The sequence below is a fragment of the Nicotiana tabacum genome, chromosome 8, assembly GCF_000715075.1.
Source record: "Nicotiana tabacum cultivar K326 chromosome 8, ASM71507v2, whole genome shotgun sequence".
NCBI lineage: Eukaryota > Viridiplantae > Streptophyta > Magnoliopsida > Solanales > Solanaceae > Nicotiana > Nicotiana tabacum.
The window spans coordinates 170,859,876-170,881,137 of record NC_134087.1 but is presented as its reverse complement, the minus strand read 5'-3'; the positions used below and the strand labels follow the sequence as shown (position 1 = coordinate 170,881,137).

The 21,262-nt window shown below is 35.7% G+C and overlaps 1 protein-coding gene across 1 annotated transcript; it reads right to left on the bottom strand.

Moving 5' to 3' along the window:
* Positions 1-1,856: 1,856 nt before the first annotated feature.
* LOC107799760 (putative LRR receptor-like serine/threonine-protein kinase At1g53440) lies at positions 1,857-18,753 on the bottom strand. Its single transcript, XM_016622907.2, has 25 exons — positions 18,619-18,753; positions 18,360-18,527; positions 16,364-16,541; positions 9,149-9,220; positions 8,387-8,455; positions 8,225-8,296; positions 8,061-8,132; positions 7,717-7,788; positions 7,565-7,636; positions 7,372-7,443; positions 7,191-7,262; positions 7,030-7,098; positions 6,283-6,345; positions 6,117-6,182; positions 5,853-5,909; positions 5,700-5,738; positions 5,550-5,599; positions 4,975-5,342; positions 4,567-4,765; positions 4,349-4,486; positions 3,847-3,965; positions 3,439-3,649; positions 3,114-3,351; positions 2,689-2,839; positions 1,857-2,390 (listed from the first exon to the last, which is right to left on the bottom strand). Exons 2-25 carry the CDS (start codon positions 18,463-18,465, stop codon positions 1,980-1,982), a joined length of 3,036 nt encoding a protein of 1,011 aa, XP_016478393.1. The 5' UTR covers positions 18,466-18,527; positions 18,619-18,753; the 3' UTR covers positions 1,857-1,979.
* Between the last annotated feature and the right edge of the window lie 2,509 nt (positions 18,754-21,262).

The window sequence follows — 21,262 nt, the reverse complement described above, 5'->3', positions numbered from 1 at the left end:
TTGTTGTCCAGTAGAATTGTCCCATACGTTAGCTTGATGTTAACAACGCATTCTTGCAGAGTCACCTAGAAGAAGAAGTCTACATGGTCCAACCTCCGGGTTTTGAAGACGAGCAGTTTACCTCACATATATGTCGCCTGAAGAAAGCTATATACGGACTCAAGCAACCTCCTCGGGCCTGGTACAATGAACTTAAGACGTTCCTTCTTTATTTGGGATTTGTCAAGTCTGAATATGATGCATCACTTTTCATTCGCAAAGTATCGAACAGCGTGTTGTATGTGTTGGTCTATGTCGACGATATCATCATCACAGGGAGCCATAGCTCATATGTAAATCAGGCTATATATTGTATTGCTGGCCGTTTTCCATTAAGGAACTCGGAAACCTTAACTTTTTTCTCAGAGTTGAGGTGCTTCGTGTTGCAGATGGAATTACTCTATCACAATCCAATTACATCAGTGAAATCCTCTCTGAAGAAAATATGAAAGACTGCAATTCTGCAAAAACTCCAATGAGTTCCACTGAAGTGCTTCAACAAAATGATGGAGCGGAACCAACTAATGCCACTCGATACAGGAGAGTTCTTGGAAAACTACAGTACTTGTCTTTTACTCGTCCGGACATAAGTTTCTCAGTGAACAAATTGTCTCAATTTATGCACTCCCCATCTGAACTACACTGGAAAGCACTCAAACGAGTACTCAGGTATCTTCAAGGAACAATTCAGTTTGGTCTTCGCATTCAAAGAGACAACGACTTTAAGCTACACATGTATTCTGATGCGGATTGGGCTGGAGATGCGACTGATCGAGCCTCCACTACTGGTTACATACTGTTTTTTGGCCAAAATCCTGTGAGCTGGTCATCCAGGAAACAAAGAACAGTTGCTCGCTCATCAACCGAAGCAGAGTATCGAGCGGTTGCAAGTGCACTTGCTGAAACAAATTGGGTGACGAATCTGCTAAATGAACTACATGTTTCAATTCCACAAGCACCAACCATTTACTGCGACAATGTTGGTGCAACCTATTTATGCGAAAATCCAGTCTTCCATAGCCGCATGAAACACATTGCGGTGGACTTTCACTTTGTTCGCAAGCAAGTCCAACAGAATCAAGTTCGCATCGTTCATATTCATACTGCAGATCAGCTCGCAGATACCCTCACCAAAGCGCTACCAAAGCCAGCCTTTGACAGACACTTATTCAAGCTAGGCGTAGTTACACACTGCCTAACTTGAGGGGGGCGTATTAAAGCATAAGTTAAGCATCAGCTACTTTACTGCTTTCTTTACTGCTTTGACCAAGTCTTTAGCTAGTAGTTAGGAGTATGTTATTCCTTTATCTTCTCAAATAAATCTCCTTATTCAAGGAGTTTGTTTAGCAAGTAGTTTAGTCCTCCTCTTCTAGAGGAGTTAGTTTAGAGAATTGGTTTGTCACTCTTGTATTTAAAGGTTGCTTTGATTCAATAAAGATATCAGCTTTTTGTGTCTCTCTTGTTCTTATAACATGTAATGACAAAAGATTAGTGGAGTACAAAAAAAATTCTAAGTCAACTGATTTACAAGGAGCAGCTTATTTGTTATTCTAGCGATATCTGGCATGTTTGAGGGCCACAAGATTTAAAGGGCATTTGGTACATTATACACATCTTTAGATTAAGACCACAAGACTCAATAGTTTTCCGATTTTCCTTAAATTCCGCGCCTAGTCAAACTAAGACACTTGAATTGAGATGGAAGGAATAGTTGTTATCCGACTATTTTCTGATCTTAAGATAGCATGGATAAATCTATCTCATGGTCATTGAAATTGGAACTTCAAAGAGAATGCAAAATGGAGCTACACAAAATCTTGCAGCAAGGAAATCTATATAACATGCAAAACTTATTTTAACACGTTGCAAAAATTGTTGCTTAATTACATGATGGAAATCAAAAGCTGCTACTTCTAAAATTCTGCAGTATTATCGTTCAATCATTCTAGATTTACGTCATAAAGATCTGGAAGAAGCCTGCTCGTGGAAGTAGTATCATCTTTACCAGGGACAGAGGCCGAGGAATCGCTCCAAGGTGCATTCATACTTTGCACTTGACTGTCCTGAGAGTAAGATGAAACCTGTGTTTGACTGTCTTGTGATAGTTTCTCAAAGGATTTAAATCTCATGTGGTCATCTGATGTGGTGCGCTTAACTAGTGGTGCTTGCACCGGAACTTTTCCTTCGAGCATACTCACGACAGAAGACATGGACGGCCTGAGAGTGGGAGAGGGATTGGTGCACAAGAGACCCAGATTTATCATCTGCATTACCTCTTTTTTGGAGTAGCTTGAACCGAGACGTGGATCCACTAGTTCTAAGAGATTTCCCTGTTCCTGTAAGACGTAAGCCTGCACTCCAAATAGAAAACGAAATTGACATCGAAAGCAAGACAAAGATTGGAGATGAGGGGGAAAAGACAGTAAGACGTGTAAAAATGCATCAATAAGAATGTGAGTAGAACTAATGAAAGAACTATGATTCTAATATTTTCTTTCTCATCGCGTAGGAATGAGAAATGCTGGTATCAAAGAAAATCTGATTTTGCATGGAGCACTAGCACTGAAGCTTTTTTGGCAAAAAAATCCAGATTGCAATTAATCAAACATATAAATGGAAGACTTATGATGAATAAGTTTGACGATTTACCCAGTCAAGAAGGTAAACAAATTCCTCTTTTGGCCTGTAGTTTGTGTTGCTTTTCCCGCTGACAATCTCTAATGCAACAACTCCAAAGCTATAAACATCAGCTTTATCTGTCAAGTAGCCTCTCATTGCATACTCTGGAGCCATATAACCTCTATAAAATAGGAAAAAGAAATGTAAGATACTTCCTAGTAACCATGTTACTGTGATGAGGTACAAATTGCACAGAACTGTTACTCTCTCATTGCATGTAGCAAGATCTTTTGAAGAGTTTAGTTATGCCTTTAAGTCGGAAGAGTTTACTACTGGAATTTACCATCAGCTTTAGTAGAGGATTTCTTTTTCAGACTGATTTAGCCTCTGTATTGTTTCTAAACACAGAAAGGATTACGACAAAGTACAAAGAAATTGATGATAAGAAGGCTCACACTGTTCCAGCAATTCGGGTGCTAATATGAGTGTTCTCTTCTTCATCTAGTTTTGCCAATCCAAAATCTGAAATCTTAGCACTCAGATCTTTATCAAGAAGCACATTGGTTGCCTTTATATCTCTGTGGACAATTTTCAATGCTGATTCTTCATGCAGGTAAGCTAACCCTCTTGCTATTCCTAAGAATATCCTTTTTCTGGTTGGCCAGTCTAGGTTCAACCTCTGGTCGTCACGGCCTAAGAAAAGGAGAATTAGAGGAATAGAGAGCATAAAATATCATTGCCATGATCAATGATTTTAAAAATGATGTTTTAAAGCTTTACCAAAAAGAGCTCGAGCAAGACAGTTGTTTTCCATGTATTCGTATATCACCAATAACTGGTTCCCTTCTATACAACAACCATAAAGCCTCACAAGGTTTGGGTGGTGTAGAGCTGAAATCATGCCTATCTCATTGACAAATTCACGATTTCCTTGCTTCGACTTGGAAGAGAGCTGCTTAACAGCTATTATTGCACCATCTGCGAGTACACCCTACAGACAGCAGGATTAGTTCACAATGATCATATTACAGACAACAGGACTTAACTATTAGTACTACTGTATTTTCCTATGAACATAATGTCAACCATAAGCAATAGGAAATATTGCCACAGAACTGCAAGCTGTTCTACCACCAAATCAGTATTGACAGTCAGAGAGACAAGGAGAGAGATAGTGAGAGTAGCTACCTTGTAAACTGGTCCAAACCCTCCTTCACCAATTTTGTTGGCAGGATCGAAGTTATTTGTAGCAGCTTTAATTTGTCTAAGTCTAAAATGACCTGTTTGTAAATCAAGGGCTCTGAGTTCTGTAACAAGAATAATATAAGTGTCAGTATGCATAGATCTCCTAAAACGTCTGTATGATGAACAACAATTAAAAAAAACGACGAAGACAGATTAAGCAGTCATGAAGTTTTGTTGTGTGCTAATTATTTATGATATGGCATGATGTCGATCTACCAACAAAACAATCATCTCAACGCAGGTTAATTACAGGCAGATAATTAATTTGTATATCGCGGCAGCTAGAAATTTTTTAAACAATCTGATTATCATAACAGAAATATTGCCCTACTATCAAATAGTTTCACCCATAACAAGGAATACAAAGATTTTGTCGTAGTAGCTGCTCCATCCCCATTTGTCTAAGCGTGTAGAGAGTGAATAAATGCTTTGATGTATGTATTACCTAATTCTTCCTTATTTTGCCCTCCCAAAATGCCTTTCTTCCAGAGAACAACTACAATAATCAGAAGCACCACAATCGAACCAAGTACAATGCCAATAACAGCTCCGACATGTAACCGGCCTGTATCAATGTTATAGTCTGCAAGAAGAAGTGGGATTTTGTTGAAGATAAGATTGTGGGAAGATAAGAGTAAAGTTTATAGGCAGAGATATACTGACTTGGTGTCACTGTGATAGCTGAAATCAGAGGTCCATATACACCTCTGTCAGGAATAGCGGTGGTCCCCTTCCCAGTCCAATACAAGTGAATCTCCAGAGTGCTACCATTAACAAAAACATTTTTAAAGTCCATGATAAATTCTTTCCCAACACCCTTAGCTCTCTCCATAATGTTGAAGTCCTTCGAAACTACATTCCCCTGTGTAAGAAATCAAAATATACTGCATTATCTCCAATAGATTGGTACTTGTATATTAAATCAGAAAGTTGCCAATCATATCAGAACTCAGTAAATCAACACTCAAGTACCTTCAAGCCTAATCCATAAAGTTACCAAATCATATCAGAACGGAGTAAATGAACATTTAAGTTACATATTCACGAAACAAGTTAGAGGTCTCCACTTACTTGTATTGATACATCAAATATCCGCCTTCCGAGGCTGCTATATGTTGAGTCATTAGAAAACATTATTTCAGCAAAATGAAGGCGCACTCTGTAGCTACCTTGTCGCAGGCAAAGCGCATAATATTTGAGAGAAGTGGGGGCAAGGCGTGCTGTCTTGTAAAACTCAGGACCAGACACGTTCAGTGAAAATTTATTTGTTGCAATATAACTGGCTCCTTGATCACCCATGAACACTCCTGAACTGCTGAAAGCCCATCTATCCAAGGACGTGAAAAAATATGATGGACCCCCATTGGCCAAGTCCTCCTTATATTCATTTCCCTCAAAACTAGTACTACTTCCTCCACAGTTTATGAATAGCGAATGATCTGCAGATGATAAAGCACGTAGAAAGGAAAGATTGTGAATTCTCTCGTAACTCCGGAATTATGCTTTGATACTTAAAGTACATAGGTTGCCACTCCAAGAGTTGGTTCAGGGGTAAACGATATACAATGCTACTTCAGGCCCTCTCAAGGCCCAAATTAAGAATTTCGGATTATACAAGAATAGGATTAATAGGGTGTAACTCTTACGTTTAGCTTCTCCAGGACAAGGGAGGTCCTTCTTGGAACACCAGGCACTCCTGCAGTTTCGAATAGATTAAGCCACATAACTATAGACAATAGACAGAAAGCATCAAATAAACTAGGAACCTGAAGCATAAGACAATATTTAGGACTTACGTGTTGGCCATTGCATTTGAATAGCTGGAGACTAAGTTTCTGGTGAAAAACGAAGGTTTGTAAGTCATGTAGTTATAGGACCAACATTTTCACTTATCAAATAGAAATAATATATGAATATAGGTTCCCAAAACAAAGAGGAATAAAGCTCACATGGTGGACTGGCATCCTGTAGTAGTTGTTGGTGTGAAATTGTTGTATGATATATCGCTGTATACAAAAGATGATAACTGTCATGAACTCAGAAGACACCAAATTCTTGTAAATGCATTCTTGCACCAAACAAAAAGTTTAGGAAGGAAAAGGTTAACTTTGAAGTGTGGCATGCTACAATACATTATTCCTGGCTAGCTACGATGTTAACCAAACTTTACTACTAAAATGCAGAAAAAGAAACAAACTTGAGCAAATACCAACATGTTCTTTTTACTATCCAATATCCAGCTAGGAATTGCGCCGCTTAATGTGTTGTGAGAAAGAAACCTACATCGCAGATAAAACTGTTGCTTGTTATAAATGAACAAAAACTTTGAGAGAGAGAAGCATGTAAAAGGTTTAATCTTCAACTTGTAAGGGTACCTACGTGTTATCTAAATCCAACTCCCCGAATGTGATTGTACCATTCAGCATGTTGTTGCTCAGATCCCTGCAAATAAATAACACTTATCAGAGGCAGGATCAGCATCAAACCGGACAACAAACTGAACCACTTTGGTATCCGAACAATTAGTGACAATCTGTACTCCATCATGCAACTACGAGGAAAACGTTGGTATGTAGAAGAATTTCCTTTTATACTATGAAGGGTGATTTTGGGTTTGTATTATATGCAAATTAAAAATTTACGAAATTCGATGAAAGTATACACTCCGTTGCAGAAAGAGAAGAGGCAAACAAGAAAGACTGCATCCTGTTACATCACCTTTTCAATTTAGAGTTTAGACCTTCTTGATATGAATATAGAAAGCGTTTTATTTGTTCTGACTAGTAAATCAACAAATCTTGTACAACAATCTCCAAGTCTAATGTTAAACTTGGCAGTCGCATTCGCAATTAGATAGAAGAGTAATATTAAAATCTTATAAATTCCAACTTTTGAAAAGATAAAGAAGAGGAAGTCAACACAAGAATATTTTCTATTCAAGTATAATCATAGCTGAGAATCATCAAAATCTATGTCATCTCCGAATACATCTCACCTAGACTTATATGTTCTAGTACTCCTGACAAACTAAAATGTAAAGAGCCAAAACACTATACTTGCTAGAGAAAAAGTTTCCCATGAAAGAATCAACAGAATGATTAAAAAATAGAAAGAAAACAAACTTACAAAAGTTTCAATTTAGTGTCACTTAAGTATCCCGGAATTGGACCAAAAATTGAGCAATTTCTCAAAATCCTGCATCATTAAAGTCAAATTAGAGAACCGTAAGAAATTATGATGAACAGATGTAATTGCTAATTTTCGAACTACAAGCATATACTACTCACAGCCTTTTCATTTGAGTGAGGCCTTGAAGATTTGGGAATCGCATTTGTTTTCCTCTCAAATCAGATATTCTCCTGACAATAACAATGCACATGAGAACTTCCACTATAGCCCTATATCCTTTCTTATAAAAGTGAATTTAACAGTTGTGTGACTATAAAAAGCAGAGAAGTGTGAACTTACAACTCGGTTATGTTTTTCAACTTGGATATTGTAGAAGGAATAGGTCCCTCCATTAATGTTCCTTGCATGTCTCTGCAAAAAAGTTTCATGATAATCGCAATTATATACTATGTATGCTACCATATTTTTGTTGGTCTAATGCTTAAAATTCTTCATGGAGAAGAAAATTGCATCAAGATTTGCATGCACTCACAATCTGTCCATTTTGGTCCAATTGCCAATAAAATCTGGTATGGTTCCAGATATTCTATTCCCATCTATCGTACTGCAAACAGACAAAAGAGTTAAAGACTTAAGAGATAGAAAACACAAAAGTCAGATGTGGTTCTAAAATTTCTTACTTACAATTCTGTCAAGTTCTTAAGATTACTGAAGTTCTCAGGTATAGTTCCTGTGAGATTATTGGCACTAAGACGCCTGCAAAATGCTCCTTCAATTAACCATGATAACTGAAAAATCACACCATTCGTTCCGATTTGTTTGGCACTTTTTGCTTATTGTTGAGTCAACTTGACCAAATTTTGGAGCTAAATCGGACCAGATTAACTCTTTCTTTATACTAAAACTTAAATCTTAAGAAACTACACATTTTAGTATGAATATTGAGAAGCGAAAAGTGCCAAATATTTAGGAAAAAGAGTAATAACTAGTAGATAATAGACATCGAATATCTGATTACTATGACTTACATTTTACTCAGGCGGCTCAAACTACCAAGGTTTGGAGGGAGAGGTCCTTCAAGTAGATTATTTTCCAGATTTCTGAAAATTCCATTTCATGAATGTGACATCCAATTAGGTACAACCAAAGTATGTAGAAATATAAAAGGAACTATGCAATATAATTTACTTACAGTTCTTCCAGTGTGTCAATATCTCCTAATTCCTTGGGAATCACACCACTGATACGGTTACCCAACAATGACCTATATATTTATGAGTTTGACCAAAATGTCAAAAGAAAAAACTTCTTCACTGAAATTTTGCAGATAGGTCAAAAGGAAAAACAGACTTACAGAATAGTGACGCGAAGCTTGCCATAGCTCGAGGGAATCGATCCATTTAAGAAATTGCGAGACAGATCTCTGAAATGCAAAAATTGATTGAGACTCCAATTTTGCATGTTATGGTCCAGTTTAAACTTTCCGATTTCACACTTTTTAAGGATATGGTTTACACAACTCAATAGACTTTGTTGCATATAAAGCAACAAACAATGAACTTGTCACTGTTATGATTTGTACAAAGATTGAATAACAATACATACCAGTTTCTGTCTTCAAGAGTTTACAAGGCAAAATTTTGATAGTTTGCCTCAGGTAAGTTCAGGAAAATTCCAGAAGTATTCCAATAGAGATTTAACCAAGTGGATTTCTGTTCAAAAATACTCTAATTTTAAGCAATTATATTGGTAAAATTCCATTCTTTCTTAATACATGCCACTCTCTGTATGTTTGCTTACATAAAATTTTCAAATTTATCTGTGAAAACAAATGAGAGTAATCCTGTGTTTGTTCTCCTATTAACTTTCTGGCCATAATTACTCACCCAAAAAAACTCATTACTTCAAAATATCAACACGAAAAATAGGTCCCATCATCTGTTAGGCTCAAGGAATCAACCACTAACTAATTGTCATTGTGTTACATTGATACAGTGGAAATTTGAGTTTTAACGCTACGAGAAATAAAATAAAATAAAATAAAATAACTTATCCTATGACTGAATGCAGAGAAAACTATAATCAAAATAATGTTATGGAATTAACTGATACTCACAATTCTCGCAGATGAATAAGCTCTGCAAATTCAGGAGGCAGAATTCCTGTCAAATTACGACGCTTCAATTGGCTGTATCAACAAAAACAGGAGAGAAAATCAAAAAAATTTATTAACATCTAACGGTAAAGGAGTTTATTAGCTAGGAAAAAAAACATAACAGGGTTTAAGCTTTAAATACATGCATTCATTGTGAAGTGGAGAGGCACAAATGCACCGGTGAGGAGGTGTGAGAGGTTGGTTTTGGAGGGCCTGAGGAGAGGTAGAGACGGGCCGAAAAAGTATTGGGGAGAGGTGATTACGCAAGATATGGCGTTGCTCCAACTTACGGAGAACATGACCATGGATAGGAAGTTATGGAGGTTGAGAATAAAGATAAAGGGTTAGGTAGCACAGTAGCTTTAGTACATTAGTGTTATTTGTGTTTTTAGTACTACTTGACTTCTATTATTATTTGTAGTTGCTTTCCTTTCGGTTTTCTGATTGCATTACCTAGTATTAGTTTTGCATTTTCGCAATTTGATTGGTGTGCTTGTTGTTGCCCTTTTTTTATCTTGTCTAAGTCGAGAGTCTTCCGGAAACAGTCTCTGACCATGGATAGGAAGTTATGGAGGTTGAGAATAAAGATAAAGGGTTAGGTAGCACACTAGCTTTAGTACATTAGTGTTATTTGTGTTTTCGTACTACTTGACTTCTATTATTACTTGTAGTTGCTTTCCTTTTGGTTTTCTGATTGCATTACCTAGTATAAGTTTTGTATTTTCGCAACGGTTTTTTGATTGGTATGCTTGTTGTTGCCCTTTCTTTTATCTTGCCTAAGTCGAGGGTCTTCCGGAAACAGTCTCTTTGCCTTCTTAAAGATAAGGGTAAAGTCTACGTACACACTATCATTCCCAGATCCCACTTATGAAATTACATTGGTTTGTTATTGTTATAAGACTCAAAGGGATATAAATCACAAGAATTCATTGTTCTTGGACTCTCTTTACACCCTATTGCATTGGCCACAATGCTAAATGTCAAGTTTTTGAATACCAGTAACAAGTGCAGTTGATCAATCAAAAATATCTTTCTCCTTTGAGTAAGAAAGAAATTAAAATGCCAATATAGATTAGTGCCTAACTAGTACTTTAATAGGGAAATATAGTGTCCTGATTGAAGTAGCTGATGAGCATTAAGTGCTGAAAAGCATTGCTTGAATTGATAATAAACCACTGATATGTTTGGTAAAATAATATTTAAAAATAATTTCTCTTAAAATGACTAAATAAAGTTATTTGCCAAAAAAAGTTTAAAAGTATTTTCTCGAGGAGAAGAACGACAATGGAAATGAAATGGAGATGGAATTAAGAATTTATTTAGGAAAAGAGTATTTCGAGAATTAGAAAAAATATTAGTCATGAAATATTAAAATACTTGCCAAATGAAAAAAGCCAAATAGGTGATTTTAATTAATAAGCACTTAGCTTATAAGCACTTTGGATGCTTACCAAACACGTAGATAAGTCAATTTTGTGAAGGTTATGATATAGGAATAGAATGTAAAATAATTTACAATAGCAGTTCATTTTAACTATATTGACAATTTCTCTGCTTCCTAGGTTACCATGTCTTTTTTTTTTTTTTTTGCGAAATTCCCAGAGAAACACGTAGACGTTACCCTTCGGGTGCACAATGGGTAACCTGCTCACTGCGCAATCGCTCGCAAACCACACAGGAGATGTAAACCGCACTAGACAAGCCCGGTGCGATGAACTCTGACTGAGGAGGCTGCTGATGAAGGGAATTGATCTCCGGTCTCTTATGTGAAAACCACTCATCCAACCAACTCAGTCAACCCTTGAGGGCTAGGTTACCATGTCATGATAGACCAATATAATCTAATAATGTAAAAATATTATTGAGAGTCAAGGGTTAAAATGTAATAATAGAAAGTTTGGAGTAGTTAGTTGTATAAGAAAAATAGGTTGTTATATAGTACAGTAAATTTGTAAATCATATTTACCAGTACATAACCGACCTTCTTCCTAGCTGAAGCTTAATCTTTCTCTCTTTAGATTCTTCCAATTCAATCAATGAAAATTGTTCTTGCATGTGCTATGTAGTGTTTCAATTGTTCAATCTAGCTCAAATTAACATGGTATCGGAGCAGCAATTCTGAAATTAGGGCTCCGACGTGACTTCCGGCGATCACTGAATTGAGATCTGACGAAATCGACTGTTTTAGACTAAATCGCGATGGAACGAAATGAGGTTTCTTCACTCGAACACAATCATCCGTTGTTTCTTCAAGCGGCAGATGCACCAGGACTAGTTCTAGTCTCAATCAAACTAACAGGGCCTGAGAATTACGCCTTGTGGAGTAGGGCGATGAAGCTAGCTCTTATGGGCAAAAGTAAGCTTGAATTCGTTGACGGAACCTATGTAAAAACTATGTTCATAGGGGAACTAGCAGAACAATGGGATAAGTGCAACGCGATTGTACTCTCATGGATTGGTAGCACTGTTGCAGCTGAATTGATGCCCGGCATCATGTTTGCATCTAGTGCAAAGAAAGTGTGGAGCGATTTCAAGGAAAGGTTTGATAGATGCAGTTTGACTAGAATATATCATCTATGGACAGAAATTGCTAGCTTGAAACAAGGTACAGATTCTGTGACTACTTACTACTCGAAGATGAATGATCTATGGAGTGAACTAGATGTGTTAGTTCCTTTGTCTTCATGTGATTGTGAGGAAGCTAGGCCATCCATAGAACATCTAGCTAATCAGAGGTTATTACAATTTTTAATGGGATTGAATGAAAGCTATAGTAATGTGAGAAGTAATTTGCTGCTAAGAAGATCTGTAGTTATTGTAAATGAAGCATATGCTATAGTAAGACAGGAAGAAAGTCAAAGATCCTTGGGTGTTGGTGATGCAAATAGAGATCCTCTAACTATGTTAGCAGGAAGAACTCAAGGCTTCAAGCCTAAGAAAGCAGGGCGAATCTGTAATCACTGTGGGTACAAAGGACACTTAAAGGAAAACTGTTACAAAATTGTTGGATATCTAGCTGATTTCAAGAGTAAAAAGAAACCAGCAGGAGCAGGAGGAAGAACTTATGTCAACAATGCTGCTGTGGAAGAAGCCAACAGTATTGGAAACCTTCAACAAGGACAAGGACACCTCCTGACAGAAGAACAATACAAACAACTGGTAGGATTGCTGAATAAGCCATCTGGTGGTGAGAGTTCTATCAATATGGCAGGTATTGTTGCTTTATTATCCAATGCTTCTCTTAGAGAGTGGATAGTAGATTCTGGAGCAACACATCACATTACTTGCAATAAGGAAATTCTAAACAATACAAAAGGATTAGAGGCAAACGAAGGAAGTGGGGTGCAATTACCAACAGGAAGTAGAGTTGTGATAACACACACAGGGGATGCAGTGATTCTAGGAGATCAGTGCATCAGAGATGTCCTATATGTGCCAAACTTTAAGTTTAATCTATTATCTGTAGCAAAGCTAACAGAGGACCTTAAATGCTTTGTTGGCTTTTATCCTGACTTCTATTTATTACAGTTACAATGGCAAGGTATTGGGGATTGGTAAGAAGTCTGGGGTCTGTATATGCTGAAGGAAAGAGGTGCAGTAGCAGCAGCTGGATCAGTATCAAAAGAACACACAGAGAGTGCACTTTGGCATTTCAAGCTAGGTCATGTTTCATTGAAAGCTATGCAACACATTTCATCCCTACAAGGCAGAATAAATACTAGACAATTAGAATCTTGCTCTATATGTCCCTTAGCTAAACAATGTAGATTACCATTTCCTGTCAGCAATTCTAAATCCTCAGCTGTTTTTAAACTTGTTCATCTAGATATTTGGGGACCCTATAAGGTACCCACTTATGATAGGAAAAGGTATTCTGTTACAGTTGTTGATGATTTCAGCAGATACACTTAGGCTTGTTTGATTCAGACAAAATGTGAAGTTTGTGTTGTGTTGAAGAATTTTCTGTCTTTAATTCAGAATCAATTTGGTGTGTGTGTTAAGATTGTGAGATCTGATAATGAGACCGAGTTCTTCAATGCAAAGTGTAATAAATTACTGTCATCTCTTGGTATTTTACACCAAAGTAGTTGTCCTTATACACCCCAACAAAATGGAATGGTTGAAAGGAAGCACGGACACATCTTGGAAGTAGCCAGGGCACTGAAGTTTCAGAGTGGGATAACTATCAAATTTTGGAGTAATTGCGTGAAGACTGCTGTATATTTGATCAACAGAGTACCTTCTTCAATTTTGGGAAGAAAAACACATTTTGAATTACTGTATGGGAAGGTTAGCAGGATGGATCATCTAAGGGTATTTGGCTGCTTATGTTATGCAAGCAATCTGCCTAAGGGAGACAAGTTTGCACATAGAGCAAGGAAGGCAATTTTCACAGGATATGCTAAAACTCAGAAAGGATACAGTTTATATGATATGGAGACACAGTCCTTTTTTGTTAGTAGAGATGTTCAGTTCAGAGAAGACTGTTCCCCTTTCAAAATGGGAAATGTTGAACAAGGTGAAGGTGACTCATTTCTTTAGCAATCAACTCAATTCCTAATGCCTGATCCCTGTGACAATGCTGATAACTCATGAGCAGCTCACATCCCAGCACTTCCTGCAGATGCTTCTCTGCCTGAAGACGATGTTGAGACTCACATTGAGAATGCTCCACTACAGGACAATCATATCCCAACTGTTGTTGAATCAACTGATGCAGCTAATGAGCAGCCTGAACCAGTAATCACCGAAACCAATGAGCAGCCTGCATCAACAATTATACCACAAGATGATATTCCCCAATGTACTACTAGCATACCTCAGAGGAAAACAAGGCCTCCCATCTGGATGAAAGATTATGTGAATCCTACAAAAAGATCATCTGATCACACGTATCCTATATCCAACCATGTTGATTATTCACATTTGTCTACCTCATATCAGGCTTATATACAAGCTTTCTCAGTTCTCACTGAACCTAGAAGCTTCAAGGAAGCTGCAACTGATAAGAATTGGATTGAGGCAATGAAGCAAGAGGTTAGAGCTCTTGAGGACAATCAGACTTGGGAGGTGGTGCCCTTACCACCAAGAAAGCAAACAGTGGGATCAAAATGGGTGTACAAGATTAAGTACAAGGCAAATGGAGAGGTTGATAGATTCAAAGCAAGGTTAGTAGCCAAGGGCTACACTCAACAAGAAGGGCTTGACTACCATGAAACCTTTTCACCTGTGGCTAAAATGGTCGCAGTTAGGACAGTCATTGCAGTAGCAGCATCAAAAGACTGGCCATTATTTCAGATGGATGTTAATAATGCTTTTCTCCAAGGTGACTTAAAAGAAGAAGTCTACATGGAAATGCCTCAAGGTTTCCGACAACAGGGGGAGTACATGGTATGCAGGTTGTTGAAATCCTTGTATGGACTCAAACGGGCTTCTAGACAGTGGAATATAAAGCTAACCACTGCCCTTGTGCAAGCTGGATATATACAAAGCCCATATGATCATTCCATTTTTACTAAAAAAAAGAGGAGCTGATATTGTAGTCATTCTAGTGTATGTAGATGACTTACTAATCACAGGAAGTAATGTTGACTTAATACACGAGGCAAAGGATTCCTTGCATGGTAACTTCAAGATGAAGGACCTGGGGAATTGAGGTATTTTTTGGGCATAGAGGTGATGAGGTCAAAGGAAAGAATAGTTCTCAATCAAAGAAAATATGTTTTGGAGTTGATCTCTGAAGTAGGACTTAGTGGTTTTAAACCTGCTTCCACACCAATGGAATCACAAGCTAACAACTGTAGATTATGATAAGCATATGGGAATCACTGAAGATGCAGAACTGGGAGATATAACAGCATATCAGAAACTAATAGGGAAGCTGTTATAATTGACCATCACAAGTCCAAACCTATGCTTTGATGTACAGGTTATGAGTCAATTTATGCAAAGGCCAAAACAATCCCATTTGAATGCAGCAATGAGAATCATTAGATACATCAAAGGTTTCCAGGCCTTGGTATATTCTTGAAGAAATGAGAAACTCATACTCTTACAGCTTACTGTGACTTTGATTGGGCTGCTTGCCCCAATACTAGGAGATCAATCACAGGCTATATTGTGAAGTTAGGAGACTCACTGTTATCTTGGAAGTCCAAGAAACAACAAACAGTCAGTAGAAGCTCGGCAGAAGCAGAATACAGGAGCATGGCAGCTGTAGTAGCAGAAATCATTTGGGTAACAGGATTATTAGAAGAATTGAGAGTGAAAGTGCAGAAGCCAGTACATCTGCATTGTGATAGCAAAGCTGCGATACAAATAGCAGCAAATCCTATCTTTCATGAGAGGACAAAACATATAAAGATGGACTGTCACTTTGTGAGAGAAAGAATCAAGGCAGGACTGATCACTTCCAACTACATTCCTTCCAAGCAACAACTAGCTGACTTGATCACAAAGGGATTAGGAACAGTACAACATCAGCTACTACTTTCCAAGCTTGGAGTGTTAAATGTCTTTAACACTCCAGCTTGAGGGGGGTATTGAGAGTCAGGGGTTAAAATGTAATAAAATAGGAAGTTTGAGGTAGTTAGTTGTATAAGAAAAATAGGTTATTATATAGTATAGTAAATCTGGAAGAACATAACCGATCTTCTTCCTAGCTGAAGCTTAATCTTTCTCTCTCTAGATTCTTCCAATTCAATCAATGGAAATTGTTCTTGCACGTGCTATGTAGTGTTTCAATTGTTTAATCTAGCTCAAATTAACAAATATATATATAATCATTGCACACAACTTAAATGGACATACAACGCTTCTCTTCATACTATATAACAGAAGGAAATCTTTGCAACCTTGAAATACTAATAATAATGATTCTTCCTTGTAGCTTTTGGCAGCTGTTAGGCAAGTGATACCGTACGCAAGTCCGCACCTATATAGTGAGGGTGCGTTAAGGCGAGTTGATGAGCTAATACGGCTGGCTTACTTTTCATATGTATGTGGAGGGAACCTGACGTTAAGCACTGGGGCCAGCCACAAAGGAATAGGTTTGAATGTTGATATATACCGTCTTTCAGCTGACCTTTCCAAACCATGCTTCGCAATCAAGCTAGAAAAAGACTAAGCAATAATTCACATATTAAGATATGATTCAAAGTATAAAGGAGGGCTTACATGGTCACCACATGGCAAACTGAGCTGTCATTGAATGAGCAGTCGCATGTTACATTGCTGAGAATTTCATTAAAAGCAGGATCTGTCACGTTGAAACCTCTCCCCTCGTTGCAAGAGGCTGTGCTGACGTTCCAAGTTGTGTTCTGAAGTTTCATTGATATTGTTTCCAGAACTTTAACTGTGACATCAAAGTTAAATTAAATCACAATCGTTACAATATCTAGATGATATTGAAGAGCAAATTCTTGCACCTCAAGTAAAGTTACTAGGGTAATAATCTGTTTAGTGCATCACATATGAAAAAGGGTAGAAAGCGTTTACATATAAAGCATCATGTTTGCGATTATTATTGTTGTTTGATGCTCCGACGTTGAATGGATAGTCTTGAAAAGAATATATGTACAATAGAATAAGTCATGCCTAGAGTATAAATTTTATTTTTTAATTTTCCTTTTTGTAATTATTTGATATCTAATATTCACTGATCCGACTAATCTAGATTAATTAGCGTCTCAGGAAACATTAAAAGGGGAGCGCTATAGGGATTTTTTCATTTTCAAGACTCAAATTTGAGATATCTAGTTAAGAGAATATCGTCTATTCCATCACACCCTTTGATAAAGCATCATTGCTAGAAGCCCGACGACTATACCATAGAATATCGGACACTTGATTTCACAATTTTTGGGATTAGGACTAGCCAAATACCTTGGCATGATTTAAAATGACGTAGCGTATCATAGAGAATTAGTATCAGAAAAATGCAAAGTTAGGAAGAATGATATTACGAAGCCCTCACTGGTAATGAAGAAGTTGAAGGATAGACTGGTCAGTGGCTGTTATTTGACACAAATTCAGCCTATAGACATACATGATTTAAAGGGAATAGGCGCACCTCTTAAAATATACTACATGCTTTTCATTTTTCTAATTTTATAAACACATATAGATAGTTCTACGTGATAAACACGTATTCATAATTGATAAGTACTATATATATCTTTAAATATGATTTTTGCGCTCACTTTAAGAAAGAATTTTATATTTTTAATAATAAATCTATTTAAACTATCATTTATCTATCCTTACAAGTCAGTACTTGATTAATATTTCACTAATTAGAGGTTGATCAAATGAGCTAATTTTTTTAAAAAAAATGTTAAATATCTTAAAACAAATTCAATTGGCTAAAATAATCGATATTTGAAATTAGGGAGCAATTGTTTTGTTTTTGTCCGACCCGCAGAGTTGTTGAAAGCAGTAAATTTCGCTAGGGGTGGGAGAGAGAAAAAGGAATCCATTACATTAACCGTTAAAAAATAAACATGTGATTGACCCTCTACAGTAGACATTCAACGCGGCCATCACTTCAATGAAAAAGGTTAAGTTAAACTATTATGAATCTTTTTATTATCGATGTAATTTAATTATTATATTGTTTTGTAGGTTATAATATCAGACAAATTTTCTTATTTACATAGGTCAACTTATTCTTATAAAATGTAAAACTTTTTACATTTCTAGTGCAGATAACAGAAACTCATAATAGACTAATAATGAACGAAAAGGTCTGGACAGGATATTCTTTAATTATGCAAGACTACTTTATTACGTAGTAGATATTAACCAATATTGAAAAATCAAAGAACACAAACAAACAAAATATCCGCACACCACAACAGGAGCAAAAACTGACGAAACAAAAAAGAATGAAGAAAAAAGAAAAAGAAAAAGCAGACATGGATAGCACGAAAGGCAACCACATTAGATTCAATCTGGAACAGGAAAACAGTTTTAGCTTTCAGACAACAAATTTAAAGATAAAAATAAAAAAGGAAACGCAGTATGCACAAGAACAAACACAGATCAATGTGTGGTGATGAAAATCAAAGAGAAGAAAAGAAAGTGTTTATAATTAATTTAATTATAGATAAGAAGAAGAAAAAAGAACAATAATTTTTTGCAAAAACCGTCAAAGGAGAGAAAATGTAACTACCTTCCTCTGCAGGCAAAAGTTGAGAGACAGATCCCAAAGGAGAGAAGCAACTCAAAGCCAGAGATAGATACACAAACAAAGCACAAACTTTGATACAGGTATCCATTTGATGTTCTCTTCTTCTTGTTTCTGAATATCAAGTTTTAGGCCCTTAATTACAAATTAATGCTGCAAAACGGAAAACACAATTAAACAAGTTGTTCTTATAGAATAACTTGAGTAAATTATAGTAACACATAAAAGGATAGGAACTAATTACCATAAGTGAGAATCTGTAATTAGTCGTCTGATTGGGTTAACGGGAGGTGGTTACGGGTTAAATCCTTGAATTATAGGCGGGAATGGAGAAAGGAAGAGATAAGTAGTGTTCGCAAAAATGGAAAGAAGGAATGAGTTTTAGGTATTAAAATGGTCTTTTTATTTAAAAATGTTTTTGATGTAGACTCCTCTGGTCTCTGTCCAAAGGTCCTATTTTCTTTTTTTCTGAAGGTCCTTTTTTCTTTAGCTTTTAATGTTCTGCTAGCGTAAAGCGTTTTCCTTTTATTATTATTTCGAATTCTAATAAGAAGTCAAAGTCAAATTATTTTAAGATAAGATTTCTATAGTTTTTTAATTAATCTGTTTGGAAAGTCACCCTATAATTGAAATTGGCCCTAGTAATTACAAAGCCTAGTAATTACTCAGTTGTGTAATTACGACGACCTATTTGTTTGTCATAGCGTAATTACAGTGTAATTACAAGTTTATTGTTTGGTTGCACAAGTGTAATTACACAATTAGATTAAATTTTAAATTAAGTAATTATCAAAACTTAAAAGTTAATATAATAAATATATGCCTATAAATTTTTATATGTATAAATGATATTATATTTGGTATTTAAGATGTATATTTTTCGTGAATATACATTAATAAGTAATCATATATTTATAACTAATATTGTAAAAATAATTTTTATATAATATATATATTTTTTAAATTAATAATATTTAGTTTAGATACGTACAAAAATTAAAAATATACGTTTTTTTGTAAGAATGTCATGGAATTCATATTTGATAAAATAAATTAATATTTATAAATATAATGTCATAACATTATTCAAATGTTTGACAAAACTAATCTATCAATTCTAACTAAAAAATGAACAACATGCGACGTGAGCCAATATTACTAAAACAAGTAAATTGGAACCATGAATATAACACAATTTCAAAATTCAAAAAAAAAAATATTTAGTATATGTCAAATTCCTAACATAATAATAGTAAGTTCCACTACAACTTAAGATTAGGAAACGTAATAAGTTTATAACCACATTCAACAATGAAATTCCACTTTAGTCCTCTAGAAAATACACCAGTAAATAAATGACTCGTTATTTATAATATTAGGAGGTGTAGTTTCAAAAAATAGAATAATAAAATAAATAAAAATAAAATATAAGCAATTACATGAAATAACAAGAAATAAAGGAAGAGAAATAAAAGATAAATAATGTACAAAGAAAAATATATTTTAAAATTTTAAAAGAAATTAAAAAGTAAAAATAAAATTTAAAAAATTAAAATAATAGAAATAAAAAGTTATAAAGAAAATAAATTAAAATAAAAATAAAAAGGAAAGAAAATAAAAAATAACCTTGTAATTACACAGTGTAATTACTACCAATTCTCACCTTCCCCTTGAGAATTGGAGAGTGTAATTACACCCCTCCAATTACACCCAATTCTATGCTGACCAAGTAATTACTTGGCCAAACAAACATGTCAAACTGTGTAATTACACCCAAATCCAATTCCTAGGTGGCTTTCCAACATGCTCTAAAAGACAACCATATAGATCAAGGGGGGTGTATCATCTATGAAATTGTCGGTTTGTTATCAATAGTACTATGTGATGGAGTGGTAAATATTTTGCTCCTAATTTTGTTCTTTCGGTGTGAAACCAGTTGTTTTGTAGTTTTAAAATTTTACTGATCCCAAGTAAGAGTGTCTAATGGGTGGGCCGGGCTGGATAGGAAACATTAGTAACCGTATGGGTTGGGGTCCGGGCCGGTTACGGGTTGGGGCTTACCGCGTTAAACGGGTTCGGGTTCATCCGGGTAAAAAATGAATCGTAAGGGTTACTGGTACAAGGGGTCGGGCCGGGTTAGTGTAATTTTTAAATTTTTTTTTATTTTGTACAACTATTGTAAGTTATATTAATATAAAGTAATAATATAAAGAATACAATGAAGATAGGAAAAAATTGCACTTATAAATTGCAAGTGCTACATTTATTTCAAAATTACAAATTGAAGTTTGCATTTAACAAGTAAATTAACGAAAAAAGAGTAAAACTAAATTTTCATGCATAATAATACTTCAAATTAATCTAACAAACTAAAATATTAAGCATAAATACGTCTAATAATTTTAAAATAATACAAATTGTCTCAAATCAACTTAAATACGAATTTCTGGAGGACGCTCAAGACAACTCTTCATATGCCTCCTTAAAAGTGCTACACTTTGGACGAAGATTTAAGACTCGACCACAGTTCTTGCACTTTACTTTGTGAAGTTCTTCATTTTCTTCTACCACCTCAAAGTGCTCCCAAACATATGAGCGCACTCTAGAAGTACGGGGCATGATTTAACTTGAATTGAGAAATGAGGAATGAGTGAAGAAATGAAGAAGAGGGAGGGTGTATTTATAATTTTACAAAGGGTTAAATTTGTAATTACTAAAAGTGCTAATTTTTTTTTTAAAAAGGCCCAAAAAAGGGCTAATTGAGCAAATCACCCGTTGGGCAACGGCTCCTTGGCAGGTGACTATTGCCAACGGCAACCAAATAAGCCAATCAACAATTTAAAAAAAAAAGAAACTAGCTGTTAACCGGTCTGGACCGGTCCGGGCCG